This window comes from Pogoniulus pusillus, chromosome 11 (assembly GCF_015220805.1).
Source record: "Pogoniulus pusillus isolate bPogPus1 chromosome 11, bPogPus1.pri, whole genome shotgun sequence".
Lineage (NCBI taxonomy): Eukaryota > Metazoa > Chordata > Aves > Piciformes > Lybiidae > Pogoniulus > Pogoniulus pusillus.
This window is the reverse complement of record NC_087274.1, coordinates 27,210,339-27,225,548: the sequence shown is the minus strand read 5'-3', so window position 1 is coordinate 27,225,548 and position 15,210 is coordinate 27,210,339. Positions and strand designations below refer to the sequence as shown.

General features: G+C 43.2%; 2 protein-coding genes across 2 annotated transcripts in view; both read right to left on the bottom strand.

Annotated features, from left to right (window-relative positions):
• Positions 1-7,136, bottom strand: part of HTT (huntingtin) — a 76,393-nt gene extending 69,257 nt beyond the window's left edge. Inside the window, exon 1 of the mRNA XM_064151601.1 lies at positions 6,801-7,136. Coding sequence (XP_064007671.1) covers positions 6,801-6,901 — 101 coding nt within the window. The 5' untranslated portion in view covers positions 6,902-7,136. The remainder of the gene's footprint in view (positions 1-6,800) is intronic.
• Positions 7,137-9,510: 2,374 nt separating this feature from the next.
• GRK4 (G protein-coupled receptor kinase 4) overlaps positions 9,511-15,210 on the bottom strand; it is a 41,222-nt gene continuing 35,522 nt past the window's right edge. Inside the window, exon 16 of the mRNA XM_064151599.1 lies at positions 9,511-14,083. Coding sequence (XP_064007669.1) covers positions 14,030-14,083 — 54 coding nt within the window. The 3' untranslated portion in view covers positions 9,511-14,029. The remainder of the gene's footprint in view (positions 14,084-15,210) is intronic.

Below are 15,210 nucleotides of genomic sequence, written 5' to 3'. Positions count from 1 at the left end.
AAACACTCTCACTAGAGCAATGTCTAATGATTATACAACAAACAAAGGCACTCTCCTGGTCATTATAAAGAGCTGTCTAACAACTACCTGTAGCCCCAGGAGCTTATGTTCTAACTGCTGCTGAGGGTATGCAGGCAGACATGCAAAAGGATAGGAACTTAGAAGAAGGAACCACTTAACAGTGAACATCAGACTAATTCCAGAACTTTTACTGAGAAAATATTTGGGAAACAATACTGAAGAATGAAAAGGAGCGAAGGGAAAAGAAGGAACAATGGAGCAGACCTGGAGAAAAGCTGAAATAAAGAAAGTGATAAAGAAATTTTGGTGACAATAAGCCATGAAAACAAGTCTTGCAGATGTAAAAATATCAATGTGAAGAAGACCTTCCTCACTTCATACCACCCAGGACTCTTTTGGTCCGTCAGCTTCTTCACACTTGACCATACTGCATCTGAACTGGAAAGGATGCTGAGCCAACTCTGTCACATGCCACATCCCTCCAAATCGTAATTACAAAAATAGCAGAGCTCCAGGCACAGTCTATGTCCTTCAAAAATTATGTCCCTACAACAGCACTTGGTATAGGCCAGGAGAGGCAACGTTTAGCCAGCTTGGAGCAAAGGAGTGTAAAATACAGAGAATGAGACTCACAGAATCCAAGATTTCTATAAGGGATGCAGAGCACAAGATGAAAAGCTTCTACACTGCAATATTTGTCTAGCGTTCACTTCAACATGATAAAAGCTCTTGCAATGCCTCAAGACTGAGTGTGCAGCAGAAGCTTCTTTGCTCCTCCACCCCCAACAAAGGAACTGAAGAGAGAGATTCACAGCTCTGCAATATTGTTTCACTGTCTGCAACGTCTCCTACTCTCAACTTCATTGACACGGAATCTCTTCTAGGAGCACAGATGTTACTTTTAAATAATTAACCATTATCCGTGCTGGAACTGCACATCCAAAGATACCTCCTCTCCTGGGTCTGTTTCACAGCAAAGAGGTTAACTGCTCCTTCGCTCACAGTCACAGATATCTTCCCTTTCATTTTCTAAGTGAAAAGCATCCATCTGTAATTGTAGCATTTAATTTTCCACCTTACACAACCCAGAAAAATTCATCAAACAGCAAAACTGAAGTGGAAGGTGGGAAATTACGTAAACAACCTCGAGTTAAATTAGCATACTGAATGTTAAGGACCAAAAGCAAGCAGCCTTATAATAAGCACATTAAAGTAATGTATCTCACAGATAAATTGTTATACACAAGTTTTGAAGAATTAAGATGTAATATTTAAGAGCTTTTCTTTGCAAGCACCCCTGTCCTTTTTTCTTCCCTCTGTTTGTAAGTGGGAGGGTTGAGAAGTGTTTGCTCCCAAGACATCAGTTACTTTCATCTAGTTGCAGAAATACTTCCAATTTTTAAGTGTTTAAGGACCAGGTCTGAATAAAGCTATTTTTTCCACTTCATTTTGGCAGTATTTTTTTTTAAGTAAGCTTCAGTGTTCTTCAAAAAGAATCTCTTCTTTGGTTCAGACTCTTAAGCAACTGGCAGAATATCAGCAGCTGAATATATGCTGTGATAGATAATGTCTTGAAAAACCACTAGAGTCTTTGATCGCATGTCCAGATCACCTCTAACAAACAGCAATTACTTGCTAAAACATCCAACTGATTGTGCAGCTTAAGCACTGTTGATGTGAACTGGCTCCTCAGAAACTAAATGAACCCATTTTAACTTTGATGGTGTTACTTAGCACTGCCCACATCTCTTAGGAGCACCATTTCCCAGCACGGATTTCAGCCCAGAATAGCACAGGTACATCTGAACTTGCCCATCAGCTCACTATTTTAGATGTCAAATGCATTGAAGATATTGCTGAGTAAAACTGCTTTTCAGTGCTTTATTATCTACCCATAGCATAGCTCTGAGCATGGCAAGCAGTAGTGTGCAGTACTGCTCAGACCAGCAAAGATTTATCTCTTCAGCAGATTTCTGTAGAGGGAGAGCACTGAATTGGCCATCTGAACTAAAACATGTAACTTCAAATGCTTTATAAGGCCCAACTAGAGATAATTTGTTGTGAAAATATGAGGAATGCATACAGATAACAAGTTATCACCCAAACTGAGATAGCAGAAACTAGAAGTGAGGACTATCAGTTGGTATTCAAAGGGAAAGGAGAACAAGCATTCAGCTAAATGTGCTGCACTGAATCTTTCATCTGCCATTTAGCTATTTGAGTCAAAAAATCAGCCTTAGAAGTGAAAGAAAAGGTGGAAGACAAACACTTCATGTACATCATTTGCGTGCTCACGTTTGCTGTTCCTACAGATGGAGAAGGACAACAGAACAGTATCTAGAATGAGAACACATGATTTATTTTCTTTAACAATGACAAAAAAGCTCTATTCAGAAGGATTATGAAGTCCTCAAGCAAACTGCTGATGAGCAAAGCCAGGAGCGCAACAACAGTATCACACAACTCTTAGAAGAGAGATGAAGTAGCAATCTCCAAGCATAAGGTTGCTTCAGTTTGATAAATAACAGAGGGCAGGAAATGCTGGAAGAAGCAGTTACCTACAGAACAGCTTCAGCTCACAGGCAGAGGAGTTTAATCTTCTGCAGAGTTCTACAATCTCTACCCATGAAGATTAATAAATGACATAAAAACCCCAGCAAGCCCTGGAAATTTTGCAATCTGAGTCCTGATGAACTGGCCACAGAGATGTAGCACCCATTTCAACTTCTATTAGGCCTTGAATTAAGGATGTGTAAAACCAGTACAGAAGCTCTAAAGATGAACCAGTCTTAAGAGAAACAGCTAAATGACTTAATCTTCATCTTAAAATAAGTAAAACTCCCAAAAGTAAAACTAACAGAATATTCTATTACTAAAAAATGAGAATGAAGTGCATCAAGAAATAAACTAAGCATACATATGGTGAATACTCCAAGCAAGGTGTAGTAACATAGACAGCAACAGATAATTAACTAGAACAGGTCTACACACTCTAGAAACAGTAACTCCAATAAGTCTTTCTAGGAACCATCACTGACACACAGAGCAATAGGTATTATCCACCCAGCTGATATGGTCCTCAGCAAAAAAATTCATAACACCTCTACATATGGCACTGATGAAATCAATCTATGCCCACGGCTTCAGACAAACATAAAAACCCCAGAAAGATTCCAGAGCACAGAAAAAAATGCATATTGCTGGGAGCACTTCTGCTCTTCCCACCTTTTGCTGTAGAGGTAGGCGATGGTTAGGGGGGAAAAAAAAAGTAAGAAAAACTAAAATAAGGCACAATTAAAACCAAACAAAAACAAGCTCATGAAAGAAAACGTGAAGAATCCGTTTTTTGATTAATCAAATCAAAGCTAAACACTTTTCCAGAAGAAGCACCACCAAGTAATTCTCTCTGCTGACTGATAAAGAGCTAAAAAGGAACTAAATGTACAATATAGGATGGCATGTGACAGCCCATCTGCCTTTTAGTTTCATTGAGTAAATTTAATTTGATTAGTACAATGGGGAAATTCGAGTTAGCATTTTGCAATCTGAAGCAAAATACTTGAACCAAAATTAAGGGACTGAAAAAAAGCTAAAAATATATGTGAAAGAAAAATCAGGTGCATCAGCAGAAGGGTATAGAAGCAACATGATGACAGAGAGCTCAACCTACGTCTTCCTAGGAGGAAAAAAACCCCAAAGAGCAGGAATAGGAGAGGGGATCAGAAACAGACATCTGACTGTAATGCATAATAAATCATAGCACATGATTACTGCTGATTAACATCTCTCAAAACACACAAAGCTTCCTGGCAAAAGCTTCAGTTCAACTCACATTTTAAAAGCACAGACAAGATATAATTTTTTTAATAATCAAGAGTTCATTACTCAATGCCTTACAATAAAGTAAAGAAAAACTTCAGTAGCTGTTGTACAAACAATTGGGTCTTCTCTACCCCAAACTGTGACATGAAACCATTTCACAGCAGGAAACAGTCAGTCCTGTTCAATAACCAGATCTAGAATCTTCAGTCTCTACCAAAAACATTTAAAAGACCATTTTTGCCTACTCCAATAGGAAAGGTTTTTTTTTAACAAGTATTATTTTTAATCATGCAGAGCTAACATTGTCTCCTGTAAATCAGCTTATTTGGGGAGAAAAAGAATTTTTGCACAAGTAGGTAGTTAGCTCTACTTTCAGTGCAGAAAAATATCCAACCAAACCCATCAATCCTCAAGTTAAAATCTCACTATCACAGGTGGTGTTGGGACAGATTCTCATGCATAGAATTTAGGCAACAGGACAACTCTGATCCCCATCCTGCACTTTGGCCACAACAACCCCAAGTGATGCTTGCTACAGCCATGGGGCAGAGTGGCTGGAAAGCAGCACGTCAGAAAAGGATCTGGGGATGCCAGCGGATGGCTGAACACGAGCCAGCAGTGTGCCCAGATGGCCAAGAAGGCAAATGGCATCCTGGCCTAGATCAAATCAGTGTGTCCAGCAGGAGTAGGGAAGCAACTGTGCCTCAGTACTGGGCTCTGGTGAGGCCACAGCTTGAGTATTCTGGGCACCACAGTATAGGAAAGACACTGAGATGCTGAAATATCTCCAGAGAAGAGTAACGAAGTGGGTAAGGGGTTTGAAGGGCATCATTGCAGGAGCAGCTGAGGGGAGATCTTACTGCTCTCTACAATTCCCTGAAAGGAGGCTACAGTGAGGATGATGCTGGTCTCCTCTCCCAAGTAACCAGTGACAGGACAAGAGGAAACGGGTTTAAATTGTGCCAGAGGAGGTTTAGACTGCACATTAGGAAAAACTTTATGGAGAGAGTGGTGAGGCACTGAAATAGGCTGACGAGTGAGGTGGTGGAGTCACCATCCCTGGAGGTATTCAAGGAGCTGTAGATGTGGTGCTTCAGGATATGATTTAGTGGTTATGGTAGTTGCGTTGTGGTTGGATGTGATGATATTAAAGGTCCTTTCCAACGTTAACGAACCTATGATTCTAACGGGCAATGTCAAATGAATATCTAATGACATAATTAAAGAGCACATCAGTAGTATTTATGCTATAACATTCCCCAGCTAATTTATTCTTTTGTTATTGACAGGTAAATGCACCAACTTTTACAACAGTAAACACAGAATCATTTCAATTGGAAGACCTTCAAGACCATCAAGTGCAACCTTTAAACAGAATGACAGAAAGCAACCACACCAAGTATTTAAGTGCTGTTTGCAGAGAACCACGATGAAGATAAACACCTCTCCCCCAACACAAGGAAAATACAAAGGCAGTTTTCCTTTCCAGGTCACTACAAGCAAGAAAACAAAAATGCAGGCAGCACTGTGAGCTCATATTTCACTGGAAGTTTGGGAAAGTTCAAAGACTGCCACAGTAACCTTTCCCAGGCATTTCTGAGGCTGAATGCTGTTACTGAATTCGTGTAGCTCCTGGGGGCATGCAGCACCATCAGCTTTCTGAGAGCGTGTAGCCTATTTTTAAACACAAAGGCAACAAGGACAACTACAACCCTCATCTCTTAAACGCTTTGCACAGAGTGTGGCTAAATGCAGACCCCCAAAGTAAGAATAAGAACCCACAGCAAGCATCACAAACAACTGTCAGGAGTTTTTGTTGAAATACCATGATCTACCTCATCAGTAACTTTCCAGACAGATTGTTTTCAATACAGGAATGCCTGGACATAGACGGGCATCTATCCTCTGTGTCACACGAAATACCAGCACAAAACAGGCACACAACACAGCATTTGGTCCCTGCAGACCAGTAAGACATCTATAAACAATGAGCTTGTGGAAAAGCTCAGATTTTCCATCTATTATGTCCCACAAGTGTGAAAATGCATTAAGAGCGTTTGAGACAGCACTCTGTAAGCAGTGTCAACCATGATAATTTAGTTGGCATCCATATCAAGAGTGTACTGTGGGAGCATGGGGCCACAAACCCAGCTCTGCTGCTATGAAACTGCCAATGTCTAAGTTACTTGCTCCTCAACCCTTCCACTTCTCCCAACTTCTCAGTATCTGGATAAAAAGTGACAGAGCAACTCCCGTTTTTATGCTGATAAGTCTGGCTCTCTCCAACTGCTCAATAAAAGCTACTTTTAGAGGATGTGAATGCAAGGGGCAGCACCGGGGCACCGAACAGCTCCTCGCCCTTGGCCTCCAGCAACACCTCCTGATGGGAAACCAGAAACGCATGGATGTGATGTGTCTGCTTAGGAAAGCAGAAGGAAAACAGGGATATCTGAACTAATCCCTTTCAGATCTGCAGGTAGCAAGTCACAGCACAGACCTTTCAAGTGAAGTCTGTCATAAAGCCAAATGCATCGGAGCTCAGATTTTGAATTCAGTGCTTTAAGTTACGTCTAGAGATGTTTTGCCTTGCTGTTTTATGTTTCTGTCAGCAGCGTTATTGGTTGAAATTAAGGTCTTCCTTCCTAGAACCCGCCTGTGAAACCTGTACAGCATTCCTGCATCTCGCATTCATCGCTCACACTGCTGCGTTTTCAAACGTGCCTGGCCAGAAAGTTACCGCCGGCTCGAAGGGAGAGCAGGCAACCCCCCGGACACGTCCAGGGGCGCAGACTCCTGCCAAGGGCAGGGCAGCACGCCGGGGCTGCCCACCGCCTCTCAGGCTGACAGCGGCTCCGGAGCGGCAGCGGCTTGCAGAGCGCCTCCCCCCGGGGCAGGGCGGAAGGATGCCACAGCAGCGCCTCGGGAGCCCTCCCAGTCCCCGGGAGCGGGTCACTTACGGTCTCTGGAGCGGCTCCTCGGGGATGGCAGCCGGAACCTGCTGCTGCTGGAAGGAGCGCAACGACTCGAAGGCCTTCATCAACTTCTCCATGGTGGCCATGTCCGCTCCGCCCGCGCCGGCGGCACCGACCCGCAGCTCCTCCCCGCCCTCTCGCAGGCGCCTCCTTGCTCCTCACGGGCCCGACTCGGCTCCTCGTCCCGCGGAAGCCGCCCTCTCCCGCTGTGCCGGCTCGCTCACCCCGCCGCGCCGCCGCCCCTCACTGCCGCAATGAATGAGGGAGACGCCGCAGGGGGCCGCGGGCGCTCCCCCGCCGCTCGGCCGCCATCTTGGACCCGTCCCATCAGCCCCCGCTCCGCCGCCCCGCCCCCCGCGGGGCTCGGCCGCGCCGGGCCCGGGTCACGTGAGGCGTGACGTGCGCACGCACGGGCACGCGGGCGCGGGTCGGGCAGCGCCGCCGAGGGAGGAGGATAGGGGCGGGCACGCTGGGGCCCGGGGGCGCTCGTCGGCGACGCCGGGGAGCAGGCAGCCGCGGTGCGCGGGAGGCGAGGCCAGCCCAGCCCCGCTAAAGTCTCGGTCTCGGTCCCCGGCCCGGCCTCGCAGCTATGGCGAGGCGGGGCTTGTCGGAAACCCGGCCCAGGCTGGTTGGCCCCGCTCCCAGCTCTTGGCGTGGGCCGCGCCAGCGCTCCCCTTGCCCCGGGAGCCAGGCGGCAGGAGCTCCTGTTGCTCCTTCAGTGCGCCCAGCGTCCGCCTGGCGGGCTCTGTCACAGCCTGAAGCCGGCCTCGGTGGGACCCAGGATCTCGCCAGCTCGAGCAAGGCGAACAGACTCTCTCCGTGTGTCTTCACCTCAGGTATATCCCTGCGGAGTGCGACGCGGGTGGATTACATGACCTCGAAAGGTCCCACCTTAGGGCTGTTGCGAGTTCAGTGCTAGAGGAGGCAGCTCCTGCCGCTCCCCCCATCCCCTTTCCCGTCAGCCCATTAGCACGCAGGGGCTTGCCACAGGCGCTTCCAGCACTGCAGGTTTATTTTCGGCTCCATCTAGCAAAGAGAAAACACTTAGAGGAACAGACACTTAAAACTTGGCAAGGTAGCCGCTGGCCTTTCAGAGCTACTCGCGTCGCTCTGAGCTTGCTTTAGCAGAGGATACTTTTTGTACTCTTAAAGCACACAACAAACATACAGCATAGAAGAGAAAGTATACAGACTAAAATTGTTGGTTCCGTTGTTGTTCACTTAATTACAAAGCCAAGAATATTGTGAACTCGCACCTTAACACACACCCCCGGTTTTGCTATAGGTAGTTGCTGCTTACACATTTTAAGTGACAGCTGGGAGGTACGGGCACTTCAGCTTCCCTCTCAAACCTAGAAAATCAGTTCCAACAATGGAAAGGGAGAACAGCTCTTGAGGCTTCTAAGGAAAGAAACTCCCAGTGATTACTTGATGTGCAATTAGATTATTGCTAGCAGTGACGGATGAGGAGGCAAAGCCAACACAGGATATTCAGGCCAACACAAGTCATGACAGAACCACCTTACTGATCACATTCCTGCCAAATACCCAGTAAAACAACTCTGCCAGTTAACTTTATTAGCATATTAATAAAAGATGAACCATTCAAAACATTCCTTCGAAAGTAAACCTATCTACAGTTCTAAAAGCAATGTAATTTAAGGCAAACCTCTGATTTCATCATAAACGTGTAACAAAACGTGAGCTTTTAAGGTAAAAAGAGTATTTTGCCTGATTATTTTATGTTAAAGGTAACATAGTTGCCTGTGAAACACAAGGACCATCATGAAATTTTTATTTAGCAAGTGATACATGAAGGAAGATGCCAGCCTAGCTGGAGTGCTGCAAGCACACTCTGATAATTGCGTGTGCCACGCCACGCTTTCAAATACACTGAAGCACATGAAAAAGAGTCTAAGCTCTTATCAGAGATCAAACAAGCCACCAACCCAGCCAGTCTTTGCAAACCTGTTTTGAAGCCTTAGCTCACAATGCCTGCCAGTCCCCAAGGGCTGCTGACTCACCGGCAGGAATGGCCAAGGCAGTGCCTGCCCACAAGCACACTCCTCTTTGTTCTCCTCTTTCCCAGTTGTAGTGCCAGTTGGAGCCCTCAGGCTTATTAACCACTAGCTGGGGTAACTGGAGGAGAACTCGGGGGTATCAGGTTTCCTTTTGGCGAGTACCTATCAATAGGTTCTTGCAAGTCAAATGTACTACTCCATGGTTTTGCATGTATCGTGTGACAGGTCCTGGTCCAACAGCCGCACCGGCAGAAGTGATGTAAAACTGGCAAGGGGCAAGAACAAGCAGGCAGGGTTAGAGATCTGGCAGCTTTGCAAAGCCATTACCACAAAGGAAAATAAAGTCACAGTCTCTATGGAGCAAGAGTGAATAGCTTAAAGGCTGGATGTTATTCAGTGGATGATGAATTCACCTCAACCTCCAGGAGAAAAAAAACCCACAAGAAACATGTCTGTAGCACAGACATTGACTATCATGAACACAGCTACCTAGGCACAAGTTCCCTCAATTTAACGCTTTTAAGAACAGATGGGCAAGCACATCAAGAATATTTTTCACCCTGTCCTGAAGTCACACTTCTGCATTTCCACAAACTGGTGTGACTCAAATAGTCCCACAGACTACCCTGGCTACCACGATGGACTGGGTAAATAAATCACAGTAATAGATGTGGTCAAGATCTCTGGCAGTGGTTAGCTTTTATTTCAGGAATAACAACGTTAGAACATCTGGGAAAACAGCTGATACAAAGGCAGTTCAGTGGTTTGGAGGTACTGGAACTCCCACATCTCATTGAACAGTCAGCTCTGCTATGCTTGGAAAGAATTCCAGTGGTTTTGAACATGAGGAAAGTTACCTACATCTCATGTGCAAAACTTGTCACACTGTATGAACAGTCATGGAGTAAAATTGAGAAGAGACAGAATCATTACCAAAATGAGTCAGGCAGGTGATTCAAAAGCAAAGTAAACATTTTTTTCCATTCCAATTTTAGTATTTCTTAAAGAGAAGTATGTTCTGAAAATCTATACCAAGGGGGTAATTCCAATGATAAGTTTGTGTAATACTAAACCAAAGCACACTAATATTACTTCTGTTGGCTTCAGTAGCTTGTAAACAAGCATTGTCCATTTGTGTAAATAGCAGTGAGAAAGTTCCTTCATCTGTAGAGTTTGAAAGACAATTGAAATGCAGACTAAAAAAAGTGGCCTTTTAGTTGTTTTTTAGTAGCTTCTATAGTTGATTTCTCAATTTAGACAGAATCCTATTCAGAGACAGAGAGAGTTATCTTTCTTGTCACAAATCCTTCAGACTGCTGTTTTAAGAATGACTTGAGGGGGGGAAGACAGACATACAACATCTTCCATGAATTTTCTAAAGGATTCTACCACCTCCCTGGGCAGCCTGTTCTGGTCTTTGAGAAGCCTTTCAGTGAAGAACTGTCTCCTACAATCCAATCTAAACCTGCCCTGGGGCAACTGAGGCCATTTCCTCTCATGCTGTCACTTGTTACTGTTGAGACCAACACCCACCTGTCTTAAACCTCCTTTCAGGGACTTGTAGAGAATGAAGTCTCCTCTCAGCCTTCTTTTCTCCAGAAATTTACACAGTAATTATGTTTAAGTGCTTTTTTCTTTTCAAAGGAGACTGTTCTGTTGTTGTTGACACTCCAGCAGCATAACACCACATCTATTATGGACACTACACTTGAGGGGGAAGCAAAGCTGATATTTTTTCTTTAATAGAAGAACCCTGAGGCATGAAGACTCTGTTCTGTTGGTCACAACATTCCAAAGCATTAAGTACACCAGGAAGAGAGTGGTTCATTGCTTCACAGCTTCTGAATTTTGGGCTAAGTATAGGGATTTGTGAGGTATGCACAAGCAGACAGGAAGACTTGACTTACATCACAAAACGCTTGGAAACACCAGCCACAGAAAAGCGGCACTGACCCCCTTTGAGTAACTCCCCAGAATTCCATAGATCTTCCTGTGTCTCGTACCAGCAAAACAAAGTAGTGGGGCTGTTGGACTCTCCCACTGCTATGAGAGCCCTCTAATAGATAGTGAATTCATGGAGGTATAATGAAGTCACAGAGAAGAACAAGAATTTACCTTGGGTTTTGTTGTTAAACAGCTTCATGGAAACACAAGGCTACATAAGCAGTCAACACCACCTGCTGCCTCACCCCTCCTTTTTCTCAGTACAGAAGTCAAGAGCAAAGTTCATACTACATTTATCACAACACAGTGTTTTGCTTTCAGGTGTTCTCCCCTTTCTTTACCCTTTTCCTGCTTTCAAAATGCATCTCCAAGCTACTACCACTCCAGTAAAGAAGGACATGTAACCAGTGTCAGCCACCTTAAAGAGCAGAACACCTTAATCTCCATGTTCCATGCAGAGAGAGTTAGGCTGATCCTTCCTGTTCCTTGTCTTTTCTAATTCATTAGGGGATTCACATTAGGTAATGTCTAGTTATTATTATGTGGTTACATTTTTAGCCCCAAAGAGACACATTTATAGTGGTAAAATGCCATTTTGAGCCTACTAGGGAAAAAAAAGCAACAAAAGCCTCAAAGCAACAGAATTTTAAGTCCTGGAAACTCAAAGCCAATTCAACAGTACTCAGAACATAAGAAAATACTTGTGAAATGACTAAATAAAGCTTCATAAAACATACAAGTTCTTCACTTTTTGCATGGAGTTCCTCATCCAAAGAATAGGAAGTAGAAATAACCATTTCTGAGGAACAACTTCCCTTTTCTTTCCAGCTAGCTGCCTCTCTTCACAGCTCTCTGCATAGTAAGTGTGCAGTTTCAGAGCTCCAAACCAGGAGTTAAGATCCTTCCCCCTCAAATGTGGAAATGAAATGGATGATAAATAGACTTTCAGATTTATTTTTCCTTTGTTGAAGCAAATTTCTGTATTTTCTTCATAAAAATGACTCAGCTTATGTCCTTAGTATTCTTGCCTAAATAATGAAGTTGCTCTAAACAGGCCTTACATCTAGATTGTCAGCTCATACATCTCTCTGTGCCTCAGAGCAGTAAGCCTAAGATCTTTAAAAAAATGAACCCACTTAATCAGAGAAACATAATGACTTCTCCATCCAGGGAGGTATTCAGGAAACACTATTCTTACTTCCCAATTTCTCCATGCACAGCTCTTCAGAATCCTTATGTTCTCGTAGCACAGTAAGGAAGCTCAGGCCAGACTCTGCCAGCTCATTGTCTCACACATAATGGTTCCAGCCAACATCCTTACTTCTGTCAGGCATCCCTTCACTATTGCATCACACTGTCCTCCAGCAACTCAAACTGTCCCTGCCAGTTTCTCCCTTTGGACTTTCTAGGGCAGTCATTTGTTGTCTCTCCGTTCCATTTTATACATCAGGGAAAATGCACTGAAAACACACAAAGAGAACATTCCTCCTTTCTATGGCACAGTAGCCAAGAGGAAGAATTTCAGAGAGACATCAGCTCAGCCCCAGCAGGACTTGTAAAGACTCTGGTATTCCAGATTTTTTCAAATTCTAAGCCATTAATACATCTGTTACTAGAGGGGGAAAAATACTATGAATTAAAACCTGATGATAGCTTTCAGTATCAAATGTATCCTGTGAGTTTCTCAGAAGCAGCTTAAGTTTCTTCCAGTGGGTAGGTGGATCATAAGCAGAAACCTGTTTGAGGTAGAGAGGTATTCAGTTGCTCTCTGTGTATAATACATGTGTGGCCAGGTTGGTGCCCTAGAGATTTGAGAGGAAAGATAAAGTCATAGACTCACAGAATCATAGAATCAACCAGGTTGGAAGAGACCTCCAAGATCATCCAGTCCAACGTAGCACCCAGCCCTATCCATTCAACTAGACCATGCATGCTCAGTGGAGACAGATCCTCAGGATACACAACTAAGTATGTAGCAAAAGTCGTTATCTCCAACTCCAAGAGCATTCCCTTAGGTATCAAGTCCCTAACTCAAATTTTGAAAGCAGAAGAATTTCTTTATGAAATGTGTTCCCTAAATTCATTCTCATACACAGCTTAGTTTTATTGGAAACTTTATAAAATAAAGCCTGGCATACTTAAAAGAGTCCAGAGGAAAGGAACTTTGGCAAACTTTGAAGCAGCTGGAAGCAGTTTTACTAATAAACATTAGGTAACAGCAACTAAAACTTCCATGCCAGCTCCACACCTGTGTTAAGCAATCATTAAAGGCAGGTTTTAATGGTTAAGTTTCCAAATATTATAAGGAAAGGTTATTTACAGGATTAAATTTGATACTTAGCACTACCATGTCCTCCCTTCAGTGGCAGCGATCACTGTCAGCCGTGTAGCTTTGTGTATCACAACATAACAGGCAGAGAGGTTGGTAAGATGAGCCCATGCTTTGTTTCTGAACCTCCTATGTGGAGTTGTAAACAATTTCATTTACAGAAAAAAATTAAAAGGTGTCCCCACAGGTCCAAAAAAATATCTTTTTAGGAAAGGCAACCAAGTACACAAAAGAGTTATAAAGTTTTGGCATAGGCCCATTCCACATCAAGAAACTACAGAGAGGATGTGTAAGAAAGGTAGAAAAGAGAAGATTGGGGTAATACAGTTTGCTATAAGACTAAGCTAAATGTTCAGAATTCTCTACATTCAGAAAGACATTCCACAGAGACAGACAGCAAAGAGCAGTTCAAAACAGCTGACCACGACATGCTGAATTCCTTTTTCTTCTTTAGCAATTGCGTGAAAGAGACATTAGGTAATAGCAGTGCCATGCTGCTGGGTAATAGCAGAACTATGAAATGTATCAGTACAGCAATTTCACTGGTAAGAAAACTGCTCCTAAAGAGACTAATGAACAAGAAGAGTTTTACCAGGAGCACACAAAGTCAAGTTACATTGATGCAATAGATATTATCTCTCTACTTCAAAAAATCTTTGTATTATTTCTGTATTCATTCCACCAGGAAAAGACAAAAAAAAAAAATCAAGATAAATCAAAGACATACAAAACACACTCACTCAAATGGCACTCATTGCTTTTTGTACAATTAAGCTTTAGTGAAAATATACATCTTAAAACAAATGAAGTACAAATGTACAAAAATCCTTGAACTCAGGTAAAAAATATATATAATACACTTTGCTACAGAGATATAAAACATTTAGTTTGCTCATCTTTTCTGATGAGAGTAAATTGATTTAAAGTCTGGAGGACTCCTGCTCATCATCACTGCAATCAGATTTAAAGCAGACCTGCAAGACAAGACAGAGACAATTCAGCTGAAGAACCATTGTTGGTTTGTGTCCTTTATGGGGCACACAAAAGCTGGAGGGAGCTGAAGGTGTCTCTTTTCCCAGCACATTTTGCTCTCTACTAACCAAATGTTTTGGGAATATCAAAGGAAACCACAGCTTAACCCCAAATCTCAAATCATTAAAGTTGCATTTAACTTTAAGTTCTTTTAACTTCACAGGACAATGAACTGCAGACTCATTACTTGCAAACCAATTCCAGGCTTTCAGACTGTATTAATTACTTTAAGACTCTTTCTCCATACATAGACCTGTATCTTGGGACAGTATGAACCCTGCTGATTCAGCTGGAAAAGACTGCAGTGAGACACAAGCCTGAACTTCAGTTACATAAGATTATGGGGGCACTAAACCATTCCTTCTTTTCCATTAGTCTAAGTGGGGGAATAGTGAATTTGAAGAGGTGAATTAAAAAGGACAGTACTATTATAAATCCCATTATCATTGTATGTTTAGAGAGGTGAATTGTCAGCTGATGACAAAAAAATGCCATCATGCAATTTTAATACATGGCCCTGTTGTGGCTACTTAATGATGTGCTCCTTGCAATTTTAACATCCCATTTCTCCTTGAAAGTAGTTCCTGCAGAAGTGCCGGAGTATACTCCTGCTTGTCAAGATAATTCCATGCTAAGTGCAGGCATCCTGAGTAAGCAAAATTGTGTACAACATCCTCAGCTGAAAACCTTTTCAAATAGCTTATTTCTCCTGACCTATAAACCAGCACAATATGCCATGTGTCTTTTAGGTCACACTCAATTCAGATACCTACTGGAGAGTAGAAGAAAAGGCTGTGTGCTATAGTGAATGGGCTGCCCGGGGAGGCGGTGGAGTCGCCATCCCTGGAGCTGTTCAAGGCAGGATTGGATGTGGCACTTGGTGCCATGGTCTAGCCTTGAGCTCTGTGGTAAAGGGTTGGACTTGATGATCTGTGAGGTCTCCTCCAACCCTGATGATACTGTGATTTAAACACAGCTTATGTTGTTGTTTGAGTAAACACTAAACTAACTCGTATACTACATTTTTGTTGTAATCCTTTTTCACACTCACTGATTTAGAGGATATTTT